Genomic DNA, 20,718 nt, shown 5'->3' with positions numbered 1-20,718 from the left:
ACAACAGTGTACTACAAAAAAAGACATTTATTGATTGAAACCGGAGAAATAATCTGGTGTTTGAATTCTAAATCTAGAGTTTATGATCCCAGTAGATAGTTTGAAGCAGTTTAAAGGAGGAGAAGTAAGGTATCTTACTATCTGATCAGACATTAAGGAAACATGCTATGTTGAAGTGTTGGCTTCTCTGACAACAATGCAGCAGCCAGTATGTCCTCCTTCTAACTTTAGATTCTGCTCCTGAATGCTCTGGATTTGTTTGGACCAGAGAAGGTAGGCGCTTTTAAGGTGACCCCCCACACGGCCGTTTTGGACGCCCCTCGATTTGTCAGATATGAGAGCAGTTATCAGGTCAACAGGTGTTGCAGTGATGGAAGCGGTCAAGAGAAGTGGTTCAGATAGAAGTGATTGTACCCGACCTAAAAAGCCTCTGCATGTTTCTAATAAGCTCCACGAGCAGAAACGTGCTCAAACTAGGATCAATATTGGAGATGCTTTCGAAAAATGGAGAGAGGTTAGAACACAGAAAGGTTTACAGACCCATGCAGAGCTGGATAAACACTGACAAGCTTCAATGTCCACCACATGGTGACCTGCGTGAGCATCCACTCTGGGCTGCAGGAACCATTTTTGAAAACACTGTTTTTATTTCATTCTTAGATTAAAAGTATAAAAATAAAAGGTACAATTTAAAGCATTTTCCCTTAAAAAAAAGACTTAATTTTGATTTCTCGACATTTCAACCAGTGTTGTCAACTTAACTTGGAAATAAAATTGCGTCATACATCACAAAAAAAAAAACTAGCAAGGGCCCTCTACAATTCTTTATTTGTCAAGATCGATTTTCAATTTTTTGTTCCAGAAATAATGCCATTTTTACCCAATTCATCATGTTGTGTCTCTTCAGACTTGACCCTTGTTGGAAACTGCTGACCTGGAACTGACACATGGCTCACACCAACCGCAACATGTTTGGACTTAACTAATCTAAAACATTGGCAGTCTGAATAAAAAAAAACATTGTTTAGTAGTGATTGTTGAATCTGAATAAAAGATTGGGGAGGAAAGGGAGCCAAGCATGCTCTGATGTGAGGTAGCATTTCAAATCTGAGTCATTGACGTTCCTTGGCCGGCCCTTTGGACCTAAAATGAGATGCTCTTTGGTGGGCCTGCATCCCTTGAAGCAAGCCATTTGTTTGTGCGTGCCAAACAATGACTATGAATGAGCTTATGTCTGAGTAGTTTGAATCTATCTGGGGGTAATTTTCAAACACTAAAACACTGAGATGCTAGCTATCATCGGGGGGATTTCATGTGTATATGAAAACAGATCTGTCATCTTAACTTTTGTTTGCACTAACAGACAGGAAGTACTAGTTCTCACCCCTAAACTCATGCATCATTCTGCTTTCCCCAGGTTCCTCTGCTGTGGTCTGATCCCTTGTTGGCAGCCGTGCATGATCTTGGACACCGAGCACCTCTGGGTGGGGGCTCTTTGTTTGTAGCAGCTGTTTAGCAGATCTGTCTCAGGAGCTCAGAAAACGGGCAATTACCGGGATTTAGTCCGTCAGGAAACAGCTGAGGTGCTCATACGGCCGTGCTGCTGCTGTTGCCGTGACTCTTGGATGGATTCAGACACGGGATCTGGTGAGGAAATTCACAGGCATTACCCTCTGATAAATAAACAGAGATCTGTGCATGGTGGGCTTGTTTGGATGTTGGAAGGCGATTGTGAAAAAAGATCAGGCTAACCTCTGGAACAACAGCGCTGAACATGAGAGCTGTTATGTTGCACAGCTTTGTGGTGAAACGGTTACTGGGATCATTTCAGTTTACAGCGGAGAGGAGGAAACGTTTTGCGTGATTGCAGTTTGTGTAAGCGTTGTCTTGCCTACAACACGGTGCAGCTGATGAAATCATGTGAATAAAAACATGACACCAGGTATCCACAGAGAGATTTCCTGCATTCCCTCACCCCTGAAGACCCAATCCTGTTTCATCTCATGAAAAACCGTCTCTCTGTATTTCTGTGAAGGCAGTTTACTCTGGCAGCTAAAGTAGAGTGTTTCTAAACCATCCACGTTGATCTGTTCCCCGGTCAGAAAAAAACGTGCATGCCTCCACAGTCTTAAAAACTTTACTGACCTTTTTTTTTTTCTTTTTTTTGTTAAAAACTGGCATGTGTCACCTTTTTCCCAGTTTTGTTTTCAGACGGTCTTACAAAACAAAACAGGGATGATGTCCACCTGGAAAAACAGCCAGCATGTCCTCGTTTGGCCAAACTCAGCATTTACTTGTGGTTCCATGTAAGCATAGACCTCTCCTTATTGTTTCTGGTGGTTTCTGAAGAAGTTTATTATGAGAAATGAAGACAGGAAATATTTTTCAACTGCCTAAGGTTAGCTCAACACAGACTCAGAAACTGACTCTTTGCAGCAGATCTGGATCCAGAAGAAGAGTAGAATAAAGGAATCAAGAAGACAAACAGGGATATGTTTTGCTGAGAAGACATTTTTCATCAATGCATAGAATAGATGAGCTCTTTTGCTGCATACACTTTAATTAGTGGTGGCAGTAGCTCAGTCTGTAGGGACCTGGGTTGGGAACCGGAGGGTTGTCAGTTCAAGTCCTGGTGCGGACCAAGTATGGAAGTTGGTCTGGTACCTGGAGAGGTGCCAGATCACCTCCTGAGCACTGCCGAGGCACCCTTGAGCAAGGCACCTAACCCCCTCTCCACCATCAGCTCAGGAGCGCCCACTGGAGCGCTGCTCTGTCACTCTGACATCCCTCCCTTAGTGCATGTCCATAGGATCCTGTTTGTGTGCATGTGTATATATATTTCTTCAGCCTATGTGTGTGTTTCATGACGACAGAGTGTAAAAACTGAAATTTCCCCTTGCGGGGATCAATAAAAGTCAATCTTAATTACAGCAAGGAAAAAACAAACGCTGATGGCATGGAGGTGAAACTAAAAATGCATGAAACTTTGGAACCAATTTTCTCTAAATATTCGCTAACATCAGTGTATCCTAAGGCATGCAGAGATTTCTTTCAAAGGTTTAATGCATTTTAAAGTTTATATTTAGTCAAGTGGAATTCTGGGATTTAAAAGACTACGATTGGATTTTTTTAGAACCTTTTTTTAATCGTTTTTTTGCAGCATTGCAGAGAGGATCCCTGCAGAGATGGACTTTTTTGTTGAGGTGGAAGATGATTTTTCAACCAATTTATTTTGAGGTTTAACTTTCTCTAATGGTCTGGTTATTGGTTATCCTCACACAAAGATACAGAAAGAAGAATTGCTCTCGGTGTATGTCTGGTTGATCTTAGTCCAAAAAAAGAGGGATGGTGATGTTGCTGTGTCGATATTTTTAGTTTGTTGTCTGGATCACAATTGTTTTATCCAGGCAGAGGAAGCTTTGAAACAAACATTCTTTTATGGTACTGCTTTCCTTAACTTAGACAATAAGTACGCTCAGAAAGAACGTGAATGCAGCTCAATTCTATTTGGGTGAAAAAAGGGGAGAAAGTTGCTTTATTCCGAACATATAAGAAACAAATGCAAAGACAACAAACTGTTCACAGAGCACATAGCTTCTTCATTAATGTTATTCATTTAGTCAGTAATCTGTAGAAGCACTGCTCAGAGTAATTCCTCTTTAGAGTTAGCTATCATCATGTGAAGGTTCATTATATCATGCGAACTTAAACTGCTCTCATCTGCAGACATGCCCCTTGGGAGAATGTGCTAATTTAACGGGTGTAATTTGTCTGTGCAGTAATAAGGCTCCTCTGACCCTTTGTCTCCTGTATGATTAGCTCCGGTTCACGCAGTGTCCGTGATCTGAGCAGCCGCCCGCACGCATCACCTCCTCAAACATCCATGGAGTTACAACTGATCCAAAACAGCCCCAGTCCCAAAGTGATTGCAAGGCCGGACCAAGTTTTTAATCAGTCCATTCTTTCAGGAATCTAACAATTAGACTCAGCAATTTTTCTCATATTCGCGTCCAAGGGCAAGAGTTAGCATAAAGACAAAGTCCTGGCTCCAATGAACCGAGGGCTCCGCGGAGCATCCTTCACAGCAAGGCAACAAATTAGTTCAGCATGCCACAGGGGTCAGATTTCCTCATCAAATGGGAAATGATTTTCAGAGTGCCTGCGTTCTTGGATTTCATTCCATGTGGTTTGCCCGATGTCAGTGACGGTGAGTTTCTGATGAACTAAACGGCCAAGGTGAAAGTCTGGAGTCTGTCAAGTCTCGGGCCTCGCCAAGCGGGAATCTCCGCTTGTCCGTCCCATACGCCGTGATGACTGTGCAGTTGCATGACTCCCTTTTCAAATCTTTCAGCAGTAAAGAAGGGAGGCATGCAGGAAAAATTAGAATCCATAGGCAGCATGGAATATCACTCAGGTTCTAAATGGAAAAAGTGGCTCAGTGAAGTTTCACCGGCTCAGAGAAATGAGGGAACAAAGGTCAACAAGCCATATAGGATTAATTCAGGAAACCTGTCCAAGTTGATGTTCAAAGGAAACTAGCAGGGCAACTTGTTGAAGGATTGGACATATCATGTACTGAAGTGACAATATAACAACAGGAAACAGAGCCTCCAGCACTCCAGGACCCCTAAAACCAGCTCCTTTTAGTGAAGACGTGGAGGCGTCTAATATCTGAAAGTTTATTTTATTCTCATAAGAAATATAATGCATAGTAAAAGTATGATCGTACAATGATTTGTGAAATATGTATAAAAACATAACAGTGTATTTGTTACAAAGATTTAAGCGTGGTGATTTTGTACGAGACTGATTTTAAATAGGCACACATAAAAAGAAGCTCCATGTGAATAGCCTACATTATATTCACTCCATTTTCCCTCTAGTCATTTGTGATGGTTTGATGGTTTCCTAAGATCTCAACTTATTCATCTCATTATCTCAGGATAACGATACTGGTAATCCCATTATAAAGGAGTAAATTCTCTCGTAATCTGGAGATAACACAGGTGCCTGAAAACGAGTTTTGAAAATAGGTTCTTCTGAGAGAGTGCAAAAAACAGCACCGTCTTCGATGTCGTGTAAACTGAAAATATGCAATTCCTCTGAGAACAGAACATTTTCACACATGCACATTACAGTTCCAGTAAAGGTGGAAAAAATGGTAGACTCCCGAGTGCGGTTTGTTCTGCTCACGCTATTGAGCCTAACAACGCTTCTCCAGCGGACTGCACCATCATTTTGATCAGTGGAGACGGATTACAAAGTCATGCCGCCAACTACTGGCCAGGCATGTGAACATTTTTATTTGTTTTGTGTGGACCTGTGTGCACGGTGGTTTTTATCAAAAAGGCTGAATGCAGAAAACTTTTCTAAAATGTTAATTTCAATCCTAGCAAGACGCTCACTCTGGTCAGAGACGTTTCTACAGCTTTTTCCCAAAATTGTGTTACCTAAGTGAGGAGAATAAAACTTAACCAGCCACAAAATCTTTTTTATACTCTTAAATCTCTTCATGCAGTCTTGTGAGCTGTAATTTCTTTCTGGTTCTGTCTCTCCTGACGTAAGAGGGGTCTCAGCCTCGGCTTTGTGGCACAGCTCAGGTTCAGAAGGAGCGGCGGTGGCATGGTAGAGCCATTAATACACGGGGAAGAGAAAGAGGACTGAGCCTTGAGGCAACAAGACACACCTAGACATATGAGACATAAATTCAGTCTTCCCCTGGCCTCCTTTAGATACCCACAGACTCATAAATTGCACAAAGGCCCGGCTGTCCAATGGCGCTATCATACAGGATCCCAAATACCACAAGTGGTAAATTATATGTACAGACGTATCCACAACACGACAGCGGATATAGAAAAACCCAAACTTTATAAAATCTTTACTTAAAACCGTTTATCTCTTGCCACTGGTGCCCTCTTGACCTCTGCAGAGACAGATTTGAATCTGATCCCGGGTCAAACAAATAAAGCAAAACTTTCAACATCCTTCTTAAGGTAGCAAAAATACACAGCAGAGAGGAGACGCTGGGGCCCAAACCACTAATGTGTGGGATGTGGTTGATGCAGATCACTGCTGTATACATTCAGCTCTTCCTATGGTTTGTCATGATTAGTTTGTTTAGCTCTTAAAAAACCACCCCGCCTTGTGTGCCCCAAACAAACATCCTCTGTATTGTGCTCCGTGTCAAGATGTGGCCGATGGTTAGAATTAAGATTTCAGCCTGGTGACAGCAACAAAGAGAAACTTTCAGAGCTCAAACGGGGCAACATTTGTGTCTGTGCATTTGTGATGTGTCTTCCCTTTGAAACGATGAACACACTCACTCCCTGTTTGTGAGTGAACAAAGAGAGCACACAGGTTAATGACATCATTGAATTAAGAGGATGACTCTGATTGATTGTCATTTTGTGTGATGCTCTGCAGAGTTTGTATTCATTAAGGATTTTTGAGAATTAGTATTTTTGTATATATCTTGTCGCCCTGCACTGAATGGTAGCCAGACATTGACTGTTTGAAAAGGTGGAAAAGGGGTATACTATGTCCTCTTTAAATAGTAAAGAACCCCCCCCCCCCCCGTCAGATAAGCCTTGAATCACCTAAAAGCTTGTCATGCTTTTCACAAGGCAGTTTAAGCTGTCGGAGTAAGGCCAAGTTGTGATGTTTTCAACCAGTTTGTGTTCTAATATTATTTGTCAGAGGATAAAATGCCAACGTTGAACCAGTAAAAGCTTGTAAAATTAAATAATGAGAAATGAATAAAAGAAGAATCCTTTCATTTCATCAGAGGTTTATTCATTGCTTTGACCACCAAACATCTGTTTTTATAAAAGAAATTTTACATGAGAGCAACAAAGAGATATGCATTTGGTCATTGGATTGAAAATCCAGTCTCTATCAAAACAGACAAAAAGAAAAAATCTCAATTTATATAACTTAACAATAAAAAAACAAACTTTCTTTGTCTTTACAAAGTCCATAATAATAATTTATAGGCTTTAATACAAACCATGACTTTCCATTTGTCAGCATGGTGAAAGACGTGTACAGTACCAAAGTCTGCGGAAAACTTCTTTGTTCGTACTCGTTGTGTCATTGTCGGGGAGTGTCTGCAGGTAGGATCAACAAAAGCCGCCGCCACTTGCTCCTTCTTCTTCTCCTTCCAGCGAGCAGGTATCGTGTGAGGTGTGAAGGTCTCGAGTGGTCCAGAGGTTCAGAGGTGCGATTAGAAACACAAGGCAGCCGGCCCGGCACTACCCTGCAGCTACCCTGCCTGGATCAGGTGTATAAAAAACACATGTGGGAGCCCAAAAACCCCCGCTGCATAAGCAAATAGTGCCTGGGGATTGGCTAGTGCGATTGATTTCATTTTACATCCATAGGCACGCTAAGAGGAATAATATAGGCTTGTCCTTCATCTCTTTAACTTCACTTTGAACAAAACGTCTCAATGGAGGCTGTGTTTTCTGGTAGAAAAAAAATAAGAATTAAGTGCAGCTTTTAAAAAGCTGTTTGCACATTCAAGACACATAAAAGGGTCAAAGAGTCTGTGTTTGTGCAGCTCCTTCAAAGTCTTTGACCAGAAGAACAGTCTGGGTTGTCAGGAAAAAAAAAAAAAAAAAGAAACAAACTACACAACTTATAAAGGAGTGTACATGTTGACACACATAAACAGTACCTTGAAGATATACATAACATTTAGAAGTCAGCACAAGAGCGCCAACTTCAGTTTCTCCCACAAGTTTGTCTTCTTTTTCTCCCGCTTTGTGAACTCGGCTTCCTTTGCTGCAAACGTTTCTAACATGTGCACAAGTACTTTCTGCGTCAGAGATTCTTTCCATCAGATGACGAGAGGAACTCTTAATGCTGCACGGTTGAGTGAAAGCAAGTACAAAAGTTCTGATTAAAAAGAAAACGATCACACATATACACACTGACAGTAACAAATACTCTGAACACTTGCTTGGCCGACACATAGATAATACTGGAATGTATTTTTGAAGGCAAACCAAGAAACAAAAGAAGAGTAAGGGGGGGGGAGAAAATCAGACGTTTAAGTCTCTCCTCTGGCTTCTTGTAAACAGTAATTTGAATGTAATGCTAAACAGCTGAGAGGGCTGAGGATCAAACGGCATGCGGAGCTGATGGTGGCGTTCCTTCTCTCGTTCACTCTGAGCACAAACATGTGAGAAGGCAACAAATGAGTAAAAAAAACAAAAAAACAACTGATAACGCAAAGCAAAAACATCCCTTTTAGGTCATGGAATTCTTCCATCTGAAGAGATACTGAGCTGAACCTTAAAGCACGTATTTACATCTACGTGGGTTCCAGTATGTGACTTCATCGGGGTCCAGCTGAGCGCTTGTGCACGTTTCAGCCATTAAAAAAAACACTGATAAGAAAGAAATCCTTCGCTGGTTGATGAAATCCAAGGCCGAGATGTGGACAAGGTGGAGCACGCTGGCTGCTTTTCAGCTGCAGCTCAGAGCGAGGCCGGCCGAGACAAAAACAATGTTCTGTTTACAGTCAAAAAGTGAAGACTCCAGTCAAAACAAGCACAATGTCTTCAGGGAAACACGGCTGGGTGTGTGTTCTGTGAGTGTGTGCATGCTGTTTCACTTCATCAACGGGCTGTAATAGTGAGCTCATTCCTTCATGAAGGCACAGGATGTTTTCACGGCTGTGACTCTAAACTTAGTCGAGGAGGCACATCATTTGCATCGACCACAGTCAGAGTTGTTCATCTAACAAATAAGAAAGGCACTTTGGCAAAATACACATTTTGTAGAATAAAAAAGAGGAAATAAAAAAAAGAATCACAAAAATAAGTTAACATTACAAAAGTGTCTTTTTTTAGGAAATACTGCACCGTCAACGCTTGTCTGTCAAATCAAGCCAGCAAAAAATAACGATGGTCAAGGCCTCTGTTTGCACTTCATCAGACGACAAAAAGAATAAGAGTTCTCTTTCTGTTCTCACTTCCTCCTTAAACAACAGTTCTCCTCTCTTTCTCTGAAGCGGGGGAGTTTATTTGGACTCCGGCGAGTTTCGCTGGAGCAGGAACGTTTGCTGGTTTTCCATAGAGAGAAGGGAGAGTGACGTCAAGGGGGCTAATATTTCTGCACCAGCGGCACTTTGACAGTCTTAATCTCTGCTATATGGGAGGACTTCTGGATGATGCAGCTGGTTGTTCCGGAGGCGCTGTCCTTCCCCTGCGCCAAGTTGGTCAAGGCCATAGCGGCGTTGATCTCCCTCCAGTACGTCTCGTCTTTGCCCTTCACCCTCTCCTTCTGCGCGACGACGACGCCACCGCTGCTGCTGATGATCAGCGATAAACGTGCGAACACGGGGAGGAAAGAACAAAACAGAGAGAGAGGGATAAGTTAGAGGTCAAGTTCGGCTTGTAATGAAAGAAACACAGGACGTCATCTGGAAGGAGAAGGTCGACTTACTTGTCACATTTACTTGATCCATGCTCTGTGGTTTCTGAAAGCACAAGAGGAAAGAAAAGGTGAATTTTTGCAGAACTCTCCAGGATCAATGAGAGTTTATTGAAACCTAACTGAACACAAAGGGCTCAGGAAATATGTGTGTGTAAGGTATTGTGTTAGGTCTTGCACACACACTGTCCTGGTATGCAAACATGTGTTGCTCTGTTTTCTCTCTTCACTCAGACGCTGGACCAGAAAGACGTTGTTTTTTTTTGCAAGAAGCCGTCAAGAAACAAGGTGACTAATAGGATTGAGTTGAAAGACGTTTCTTATGACTCATAAACTCCATTCTGTAATATTTTGATCAAAAAACAAATGGGCCCGGGCCAGTGTAATTGACTTGTCTGAGGAAATCAGACTGAATGATTGAGCGTAAAAAGATTTGAGGGGGGAAATCAGAGGGCAGCAAAGTGAGTCAGGGAGAGAAGATGGATGCTCGCTTTTGATTCTGGGGAAATGGGAGCAATCTCTATCTCATATGTAAAACATTAGCAGGGAATAGCAAAGTCATTAAACGATGAAACCAAAACTTCTCTTCAGGGCAAACAGTGTGTTTACTTCAGAGAAAGACCATGTGCACGTCGGCGTATTAGCGCTGAACCTGTCTCGAGTCTTGGGTCCAGATTGAGGTATAGGCCTCGCCTGGCAGTGGATGTGATGACACAGGCTTGGCGGTTCATGAGGCATTAAAAGAGAGCAGAGCGTCTGGATTTTCTAGCTGTGCAGCCTCCGGGGGCTCGCTTAAGTTGACCAAACAAACAGCTAAGGCCTTCTGAGCCTTTAAGGAGTTCAGGTGTAGATGATTGGTTGACTTATGAATCTTCAAAAGAGAAGCAAATTCTCTTGAAAAGTATATTTAGTAGCAGGGATGTGAAGAAGAATTTAAAAGGGGGAGGGGCTCAAGCAGAGAAAGGGCAACTCAACCCGCCCGCACATTTGATTTTTATCAGTCATTACAAAAAAAAGATTCAAAACTGACTAAGAAGTAACAATGCACTAGAGCGGTATGATACCAACATTTTATAATATGATAGATAGTTCAAATCAAACAATCAAACATCAGTTAACTCCTGGGCAAACTGACTTCACTAACGTCTCATTCATACTCGTTTTTCTTAGTGTCATTCCCTCGACCACTCACTCTCTCTCTCTCTCTCTTACTTTCACTCACAGTAACTTATGTGTCTCTATTCTGTCTACAAACCCCCCAATGATGAGAAAAGTCCATTCTCTCCATCTTTTCCCTGCTCCACTTTTCAGAAAATGTGTGCTCAAACAGGCCGTTTGGAGATTTTCCCTTCATGACATCACAAAGGGCAGTAACCCCTCCCCCAGGTGGGTGACACTCCCACAGCTAGGTGTTTGTTCTTTCCTCTGAATCTGCCTTCTCACCGTAAACAATAGGACATGGAGCGAGAAAAGCCAGAGCCACCTGAGCGCTTCCAGAGAGGGGGCGTGGTCAGACTCAGCTCATTTACATATTTAAAGGTACAGACACAGAAACAGCCTGTTCTGAGCAGGGCTGAAATAGAGGGGTTTATAGACATGATCAAATACAGGATCAGAGTGGATTTTTGGCAAGAACCTTCACAGACATGATTTGGGGAGCTCTGAGACTTATTCAAACATTTTGAAAAGGAGGAGAATATGCAACCTTTAAATCCTCACACTATAAACCACTGCCTTTGTTGTCTATCTTTTCTAAGCCAGTTTGAGGGTACCAGATAGTTTGTCTTAACCCGGCCCTCTACAACATATCGTTCCCATTTTCTTGCATTAAGGTTGTTTCTTCAAACTTGCAGCTGTCAAACCACAAACACAGCACCCAGGAACAAATTGTCCCCTGCACACTTCTCCATGCCACATTTTCCAGTAAAGCAAATGTGAAAACCTGAGCTGCCATTTTAACGAGGCCTTCCCTACGCCACCGTCGCCGCAACACACCCGGCGACAGGCGTTAGTGACGGTTCCCTGCTGCAAATGAAAATCTGCACCCGTCATTTTCACTTGAATTTTAATCCTATGATAGTTAGAAGGGACTGGAAAAAGGTTGCACGAGGACACTGTGTTTTGGGTTTAGCATCGTCGCAGACAGCCACAGAGGCGGAGAGCCAAACGCCTGCGGGCGTCGGAGAAAGCACACAAAAGGTTTTTACCGTTCTGCTTTGTCACCTCTAACCTCGCCTAAACCCTCCTTGGAGTTTCCAAAGACCTGGATCCAGTGTCCAAGCTGCCATAAGCACCTAATTATCCCCAATGTATTGCTTTGTTCCTCTGTTGTTTTCCAAAAACGTTCCCCTTTAGTATGACCCGTGCCGAGATTTCAAGGCCTCGGGCTAATAGTGGCCTGATTATGAAATTTCCTGTAGTTTTCCATTTGTTTTCTAATGGGTATATTCCACAGAGAGAGACAGACTTCACTCTGCACAATTTTCTCCTGGAATGTGTGTGCACGTGTGAGAGGGGGATGAGGACATGATAACCCAGACGTACAAACCGCAGAATGAGATCTTAGGTTTTAGTGCGTCAAAGCGTTGAGACTAAATCCACACGTTCTTGTCTGACCACAACTCCCTGTTGTCCGATCTTTCCCTCGGCTTTTATCATGCTTTATCAGTGAGGCCCTTTTCTCTCTTTATTGATATTCATTCGGTCCCCGGGCTTCTGTCCTCTGCTTGTTCTGTCTCTGCTGCAGGAATTTGCTTTGACACCTCCCGATCCAGGCACTCGAGAACGACCATTTTCGTGCAGCCCGGCCAACACAAATGTTTCCTGTCCATGTTTTAATCAAGTTTCAACCTGTCCTCTTTCTTCTTCCACAGTTTCAAAACCCTTGATAATATCAATCTCTTCCTCGTCTTCTTTTCCTATTCTCTACTTTAGCCCTCTTCCCGATCTACTCTCTTTATTTTTGCAAGTGTTTGAAAGCAGATTGTCCCTGATTAAAAATATGCACCATTCTCCATGATCACAGCTGTGTAATTACAGGAAAATTACACTGTTTTTAAGAGTGTTTTATGTCCCCCCCAAAATATATTAGGTTAGTTTTACTGCTGCGGTGCTAGGCGTATAGATCTGTTGGTGGCAGCAGCACGAAGGTCAGTACCAGCCACATCAACAAAAACAGAAGAAAGTGTCTCTTTGTGTTTTGTGGACTTTCTGTGGGCTGTGAAGTACAGTGTGTGCAAGTCTTTCCATCCACAGCGTTAAGCGTTTCCAGTATGTGTGAGGCAGCCACTGTCCAGATGCTCTGATGTTCAGAAACATACAAAACAGTGTTTTCTAAAGGTCTCTGGCAGGTAGAGAAAGTGTGGATGTAGAGCTGATATATAGGGCCACCCTGAGGACCCCTCCCCCTTTGACCATGCACCATTCTCTGCACCCGGGAACCCCAGGACCCCAAGATCTGGAAATACACCACTTAATACAAAAACTCCATTTCCAAAGCTCTGTGCCTAAAACATCTAAAAGTCAGATTTTTGAAAACAAAAGCTGCGCCAAAGACTCAATAAATCTGCAATAAATCACGAAGGGTCTTTTATTATTTTAATTTTCTTTTTTCCACCTTTTTTTTTCTTGCTCTAATACTTTGCTACTGAACACTCTGTCACACTTCACTGTTTCCTTTGGGCTTCACTGACAGCAGGGTTTCACGGACCGCCACAGGGGAAAAGATAAAGAGTTGGATGGTTTCTGGCGGCATGCTGGAAGTCTAAAAAGAATTAGCTCAATTTACATCACCTCAAAATCATGGAGGAAGAGCATTTAAAAAAAAAAAGACCCAAAAGTCTGAGTAGCTCTAACAAAGCTCGGTGAAAATGAGGGAAAACAAGCCGGGGTGGACAAATGAGTGAGGGAGTGAGGTTACACCTGTTAAGAGGTCTACTCTCATCATTACCATCTGGAGCTGTTGTTAGCAACATTCAACAATAAACAAGGCGGGCTCTGTTGCACAAACTGAGGGCTGGGCTGAATTAGGCAGACAAATAAACACAAACACACGTACACACATTTGATACAACATTAAAGCTTCAGGTTTTGAGTTGGACTTAGAATAAGTGTTAATTCTTACATCATCAAATGTCACATGCTGCCAAAAACATCTGAGGCTTTACAATGTTTCCATAACTAAAAAAAAAAAAACAAGTGAATGAAGTCCTAAAACAAAACACAATAAATGAAACAGGGACGACTTTAAAGGATAGTCATTTTGTTATCTTTTAAAAGGAGAGGACTGATACCACTGTCAAGTCTATGAATTTACTATTCAGATAGAATAGATAGAGCCCTTTAGTTTAGCTTAGCTTAGTTTAGCTTAGAATGAGACTGAAAGCAGAAACAGCTAATCTGCTTCTAAATTCACAAATACAACTACCAGCCCATTTATTGTTAACTATTAAACTCTAAATTTCTTATTTCTTAATCATTTGGCTCACAACCCTTTAGTAATATGTTGGACTTGTTTTGGCAATCAGAGCAACCAGGTGCTAATAAAATGTGTTAATAAGTCAACTTTAGAGCTATGGAGAAAAACTTGGAAAAGACAAATCTATGCTGAAAGAAGGACAGCAAATATCTATTGTTCAAAATATGAATTTGAAAGTTTGTTCTCAAACTCAGATTTGGACGTTTGCAACAAAGATTTCTCAACTCACAGTTCACCTTCTAGCTTTTTTCCAAAGAGCTACTCGACTAATCGTGGTACCACGCTGATACCACATTGTAAGAAGACAAAAGTTCTTTCCCCAGATTATGTAAATGCGACAGAAAACCATGAAATGTGTTGGCCTTGAGTTACAAATAAGTGGGTAAAGCTCATATAATTAATCTGTTAATCAAACAATTTAAAAAGCCTAAAGTTTCACCAAGAATAATGCATTTTATTTTATATAGCGCTTTTCTAAAAACTCAAAGACGCTTTGACGAAACAACAAAAACAAAAAAAGAACGACGAGGACAGTACAGCGAGGGGGGGGGGAGTGGCAGTTAGTGGTTATAGGCAGTGTTGAAGAGGTGAGTTTTTAGGGATTTCTTGAAGGAGGTGAGTGTGGGGGAGTCTCTAATGTTTAAAAACAATATGTCACTGAGCAAGGGCTAAAATACCTTTACTTTACTTTGTCAGGAATAAGAACACACACACACACACATTCAAACTTGATAGTTAAAGAACGGAAATTAGCTAAGCAGTTATTTCTTAAGCACCAGATGAGAGCCAAAGTGGTCTGCAGCCTCGACAACCTGCTTACTGCTGACCTGTTGCAAATTCAGGTCAGGATGAGAACAGATCATGGAGTCATCACGTGGCTCCCTTTGATTCATCATGAAGACGGTAAAGATCAGAGGATGAGTCAGGACTCTCTGTCACCACCAGCTGAGTCAGATCTCTGCTCTGGACAGAACATCCACTCACTCGGACTTTCTGTGGAAAAAAATACTCGGGTGCTAGCAGCAGGGACTCTGGATAGAGAGTGAAAAATCTGGCTGTTTATGTTCACACAAAAACTTTTGTCGTGTTTTTTGTTGTTGTTGTAGTTTTGTGTAAGTGTGAACAAGATTCAACGGCGCAGCTCGAGTTGCCTGCCTGGACGACCTCGCCGGCATTGCTCCATTAGAAAATGTGAGTCTTAAAAAAGTAACAAGATCTTTAAACTAACTGAATATGAGAGCTGTCTCTTCTTCTACATAGGCTAACCTATAAGATTTTATTAAACGTTTTTGGACCATAACAAAATAACATGTATAATTGTATATGACTGTTCTGTTCTCCATTCGGATAAGTCTCATGAAGCTTACCGGATGTAATGACGCGGCCTAATTTCTGCAGACGTGACTGCATGTGCGGTTAACTTTTAACCGAGCTTGTTTGGTTGGGAGACGAGGATTGCTTTAGGGAATGTCCTCTGATGCCATCTCTGATCTTGCAGCAAACCAGGCCACAGTCTGGATCATGAGGTGCGACACAGAGCGATCAGTCACGCTCTGAGGCTACCAGATTCGTCTTTTTTTTATACTCGTTTAATGATCGAGGGTTTTTTTTTTTTATAATGTCAGAAAGAGTCTGTAAATGAAGTTAGAGATGCCTTGGCACTGCACGGCGCCGCTCTCTGCCAACGTTTCTTTTATATTACCCCCTCCCAGCCATTTTTTTTCTGCCGCTCTCTCTCCGTCTCTACGGGTGGTGAATAAGTCTGAGTCTGAGGCCAAAGAACCAAACTGTCAATTCCACTCAGCCAGCCAAAGACATCACACACGCTGCGAATTTAATGCCTTCTCCGTTTGTCTTGACAACACTTTCATCACTTGAGAAAATATTGAATAATTAGCTCTTCCACTATTAAATAGAACATACACACAGTGACAGAGCCAGACAGATACCGGTCTGCTGCCCAAAAATGTCTCTCCCATCCTCTCTGTGTCTTTCTCTGAGTTTTTGTTTCCATGTCTGCCCGGTAGATGACACACTGGTGTGGCTGCGGTCGGGGCAGATAACCAACATCCAGCAGCGACGACTCCGCTTTGTGTCTTCCTGCGAGATGGAGAAATAATAACAGTGTTTTCAAGATGCTTAAGTGCTGCCAGGTTGTCGTTGTGTTTACGAGTGCCAGTAAACACAGAGTAATCAGGGCCCCAGTAAAATCAGCCAAAATGGGAAGATCGTCTCGACGGAGAAGTAAATACGTTGTCATGGTGAGCGTGCGAGTGTCTTTCTGATGTCTGTGCGCGAGGGCGCGACTGCCAGGGTGTCACGGACAGACCCAAAAAAAGATCAGGAATTGGAGAATTGGCGTGACAACAGAAGGTCACAAAGGAAACGATCATCACACCAGATTTAAAAAGAGGAGAGTGATGTCATCAGAGGATCAGGGCCTGGGTTTCCCTGAGCTGAACCTCTGCTGGTCCCGGATGACAGGATGCTCTGTAGTATGCTCTACCCTTACTATACCTGACACCCCCAACCTTAAGAAAGTCAAACTAGCAACCTATGCACAGGCTCAGTCTCTTTGTCTATCTCACTAGCTCGACCACACAGTCTCTTGGTCATATCCCTGTGTGTGTTTTTATGTGTGGACCGTAAAACTTCAAAATAAAAGCCCACCCAAATGTAAGGTCCAGTCCCTTGTACTTGCCTAGCGTTGCTATACGTTTTGACAAATGAAGGCAGCTCTCGATTAGAGGCCTCGATGCATTTAGTGTTGAAATAGATTGTGGATCAAAAAAAGGGAGAAAAAAGAAGCAAGACGCAAAAAAGAAAGATGAACTACAACATCTGTCCCAGAAAGACAGAATATTGCTCGTATGTGTAGAGGCCATGAAGCAAGTTTGCATACCGTTTTACAAAGCAGGATCAAATTAAGTGATGTGTTTAATTTGTTTATTGATATCTAAGATTTGAACCAAGTTACATATTCTTTCTGGTGTAAATTTGCAATGTCAGCGCCTTCCCCGTCTTTGCTGTGAACGAGTTTTGTTTGAAAATATTTGAAAGCCCGTCTCGTGGTGACGCCTGTCCTAAATAAAGGCAGAATCATTTCATAGACTGAAGTCAATAAATGCCTGGGCTGTTGATTGAAGTTTTAAGGTATGTAAACATGTCAAGGTTTTTTTCTTTTTCACATAGTATATTAGCACCATGCTAACTATACGGCTAAAGCCAGCAGCTTATTTTGAGAGATTATGTCATTATGGAGCGACTGAAAGTAGTAAAACAGGAGAGTTTCTAAGGACAGTTGTTAGAAAAACAAAAATGATTTTGCATGTGACATTGTACTCACTTCCTCTGGAGGCCTTCATTGAAAGTGGGTCGTGTATTGAAAGTTGCACAGCCAACAAAAAAAACGACTTAAAATCATCACATTCTTTGTAAGACTGAAAGCGTCTTGAAACCTATTTATCGCAAAACTTTAAGCAGTCAAACTTTCGATTCTCCAGTCAGCTTTCCAAAGATCCATGCCCTCTTTAGGGAAACCCTGAGCGTGCTCATCGCTGAGATGCTGACTTTATGACACCACCGCTTTAACGACGAACAGAGGAGTCTGTTATCACTGCTTTGACACCACGGGGTAATAAAAAGGGACAAGCCATGACAGTTGTTCCAGAATGAGACTATTACTTCACAGCTTTCAGAGTATTATCCTCGGGGGGAAGAACCGCTGCAGTTTGTGGTGAACTAAACACACACACACACGTTAGGAAAAAAAACAAAAACCGCAAGTAAACATTATTCAGATTTTTAAGTGTTTTCATGTGTTCGAAAATATCTTCTTTTTTTTGGGACCTGGAGGCCAAATGATACGTTACAATGCACTCACTGCATCATTATGTTGCAATTCTTCACAGTGGTTGGTTGAACAACCCTCTCGCACTCTTTGGGGATTTCTGTGTGTGTGTGTGTGTGTGTGTGTGTGTGTTCTGTGTCCTCGCTCAGTCACACCTCTGCTCTCTCATTAAACCTCCCTCTCCTCTCCTTCATCCCGTGGGAACGCACAATGGCAGCCTATTGTTCGAGACAAACTCTGTTTTTTTTAAAAATGGAAACAATTTGTGTTTTATACCGACCGAGGCAGAGCGGGGCTCGGTTTCCCTGACTCGGCATGGCAGCTGGAAATCTGAAGAGCTGATTGTGTGAGAGCCTTGTCGTGCTGTGGATTTCAAAAACGATCAGGTCGAGAGAGCACGTTATTCTTCACTCTTCCACGTCTATGTCGGGCAGTTGAGTGTATAAACACAGTCTGTTACCGCGTCCCCTCAGGATGAACACTGCCTCAGTCTGCTGCTGTCTTCTCTGTTTGCCTCACACCCAGACTCTGTTTAGTGGGCATCAGCCAACATCCCACATATCTTTTTATCCACCTTTCCATTCGCATGAAGCTGCACCACAGCTCAGTGCCAGGATTATTCCTCGCCTCTGCCAACTTCCCCGTCGTTCCCACCATCAGAGCAGCCACACCCAAAGGACACTTCACAGACTTTCATACACATCACCATCTTTTAGAGACAGAAATGACGTCATGACTATGTTGTGTTATTTAGGGCCCTTATTTCAACGCCAATGCCTTCACACACACATCAAAAACAGCAATGTGGCCCACAACTTCAAATTGTGAAGTGAATGTGATGAAGTTTATGATATACCAGCTGCTATAAGGTTTTACAATGCACAAAAATAACTTTGCACTTTTTTTAGTATTTTTTATTGTATTTTAACTTAAGTATGGAAGCTATCTGATGAAATGTGTGGTGTTATGTCTGTCTTGAAGCTGCTGAGGCACTGTAATTTCCTGTAAAGGATTATTAAAGGCTCTATCTATCTATCTATCTAAACATGCAACATCCAGTCAGAAAAAAAAAAAACAAAGTGGTCAAGTATGAAAAATAACTATCATTGGCTTACATTATCAAAATAATTATGATTAGGGCGCCGGTGGTCTAGTGGTTAGTTCAGTCGAAGCGATCATGTTTGGGTTAAAGTAAAGAACACTATGGAACAAGTGTAATTATGCTACATTACATAATTAAGGCACAATGCCTACCATGAAAAAAGTCAACTCCATACCCATTGACTACAGGTTCTACACTTAAACCCCATGTCTCCTGGTCGCCTTCATATTGAAACGTTTGCTACTGTGAATATAACAGAAAAACTTGTCTGCAGGAATTTGTTCCACCCAATTAAAGGAGCAAAACACACAACTGCTGGCCTTATTTACTCAAAATAATTATGGCATTATGAGGCCTATGTGTAATATGGTTGGTTAGTATTGATTTTTTGGTTCAGCTACAGTCTTCTACAAGAGACAGCAGCTGTCAGGTCTCTTTGTTATACAGCTTTTTTTTCAGTGCAAAAGTTTGATAAAAAAAAAATCAAATTTTAAAATGCTCTGAGGAGCAGAAATTAAACTCTCATCATCTGTTTAACAGAGTTAAAAAAAAAAAAAAAACTATCTACATGGTTAGACACAACTTAAAGCAGGTGCAATTTAATCCCGGGATCAGTTTGATTGTTTTTTAACACAAACCCTCAATCGGAGTAGGCTACGATTCCCAAAGCAGCCCTGTAATAAAGTGAGGTCTAGTCAACTGACCTCAGTCTGGCGGATTTCCCTTTTCTCCCTATCTTTGTGAGAGGAAATACAAGAAAACACACACGTCTCATTTCTTCCAACCACAATCTCTGTCTCTTAGTCACAGCCACCATGCTGTCCTTTCCCAACATGCCACTGCTAGAGAAACTCCACTCAGGATCTGACCTCTCCTCTTTTTGTTCCTGCTACTCTGATTCCTGAAGTCCGACCTGAACCGAGTGAGTTTTGGCAAAAGCTGCAGTCTTGGAACAACATCCCTAACCCACTCCTCCCTTTCTCTGTCTTCCCTTTTCCTATTAAACTGTGGAAAGAGCAGATCGTGGCCAGTCTGTCCACATCTCTGGATTCCTCAGATGATGAGGATCATTTATCATTGACCGGGAGTGGCTCATTGTCACTGAGCGGCCTCGTGTCAAGCATTGTCTTCTGCTCTGTGGTTTACAGTAATTCACACCGCTGCTCATCAGTCAGCAAACTCCACATCTTAAAGCAGACACAACAGCTTCCATCCCTCAACAACGCTGCTGTATAAATCATCACTGTTGGGTTTCTCTTTGGAGTGGAAACAAGAGACACATTAATGGTAAAGGAAATCCAGTTAAATCTTGTTAGGCAAAAATATGAAAACAGCCTTGATAGAAATCTTTTTTTATCACATCCGATCTTTCAACCTTTCTACCTCTAGACCAGAAATCCAAACATTCTTTTTTTTTCCACATTAAGGTTACTTTTTCTTCCATTTAACGAGGACGGATCCAGACCTTTCTAAAGGGCCACTGAACTCTCCAGGATTCAATAACAGTCTGGCACACGTTGTGACCTCATTTGAAAGGCCCTCAGTGACTGTGGTAAGACGCTTCTAATTTCTTTTAACGTATTTCTAAGAAAAATACTGGTGTTGAAAAGCACCTGACTTACAAATGAGTCACATTCATGCTGTGAATTAAAGGTCATTTTGCTGCTTTGTACGGCCAAGAATCTTTCTCATAGCTATGCATGGATACCTTTTGCTTCTTTTAATAGTCCCTTTAATAACTTTTCACATTTTCAATTTGTCATTTCATACAATAGTAAACCTGCTACACAGCATTTTAGAACAAAATCTCAAAAACTATTTGAATATATTTCTGTGGAATTGTATGTA

General features: G+C 41.9%; 1 protein-coding gene across 2 annotated transcripts in view; it reads right to left on the bottom strand.

Moving 5' to 3' along the window:
- Positions 1 to 7,605: 7,605 nt before the first annotated feature.
- mkxa (mohawk homeobox a) overlaps positions 7,606 to 20,718 on the bottom strand; it is a 29,034-nt gene continuing 15,921 nt past the window's right edge. The window contains exons 6-7 of one of the 2 annotated variants that reach the window (XM_020631000.3): positions 9,454 to 9,487; positions 7,606 to 9,319 (exon numbers count right to left, since the gene is read on the bottom strand). In XM_020631000.3, coding sequence (XP_020486656.2) covers positions 9,112 to 9,319; positions 9,454 to 9,487 — 242 coding nt within the window. In that variant the 3' untranslated portion in view covers positions 7,606 to 9,111. The remainder of the gene's footprint in view (positions 9,320 to 9,453; positions 9,488 to 20,718) is intronic. The other variant, XM_065949049.1, reaches the window with a different exon arrangement.

This window comes from Labrus bergylta, chromosome 20, assembly GCF_963930695.1.
Source record: "Labrus bergylta chromosome 20, fLabBer1.1, whole genome shotgun sequence".
In the NCBI taxonomy this organism is placed as follows: Eukaryota; Metazoa; Chordata; class Actinopteri; order Labriformes; family Labridae; genus Labrus; species Labrus bergylta.
The sequence above is the reverse complement of the archived record's forward strand: the minus strand, read 5'-3'. Positions and strand labels throughout refer to the sequence as shown.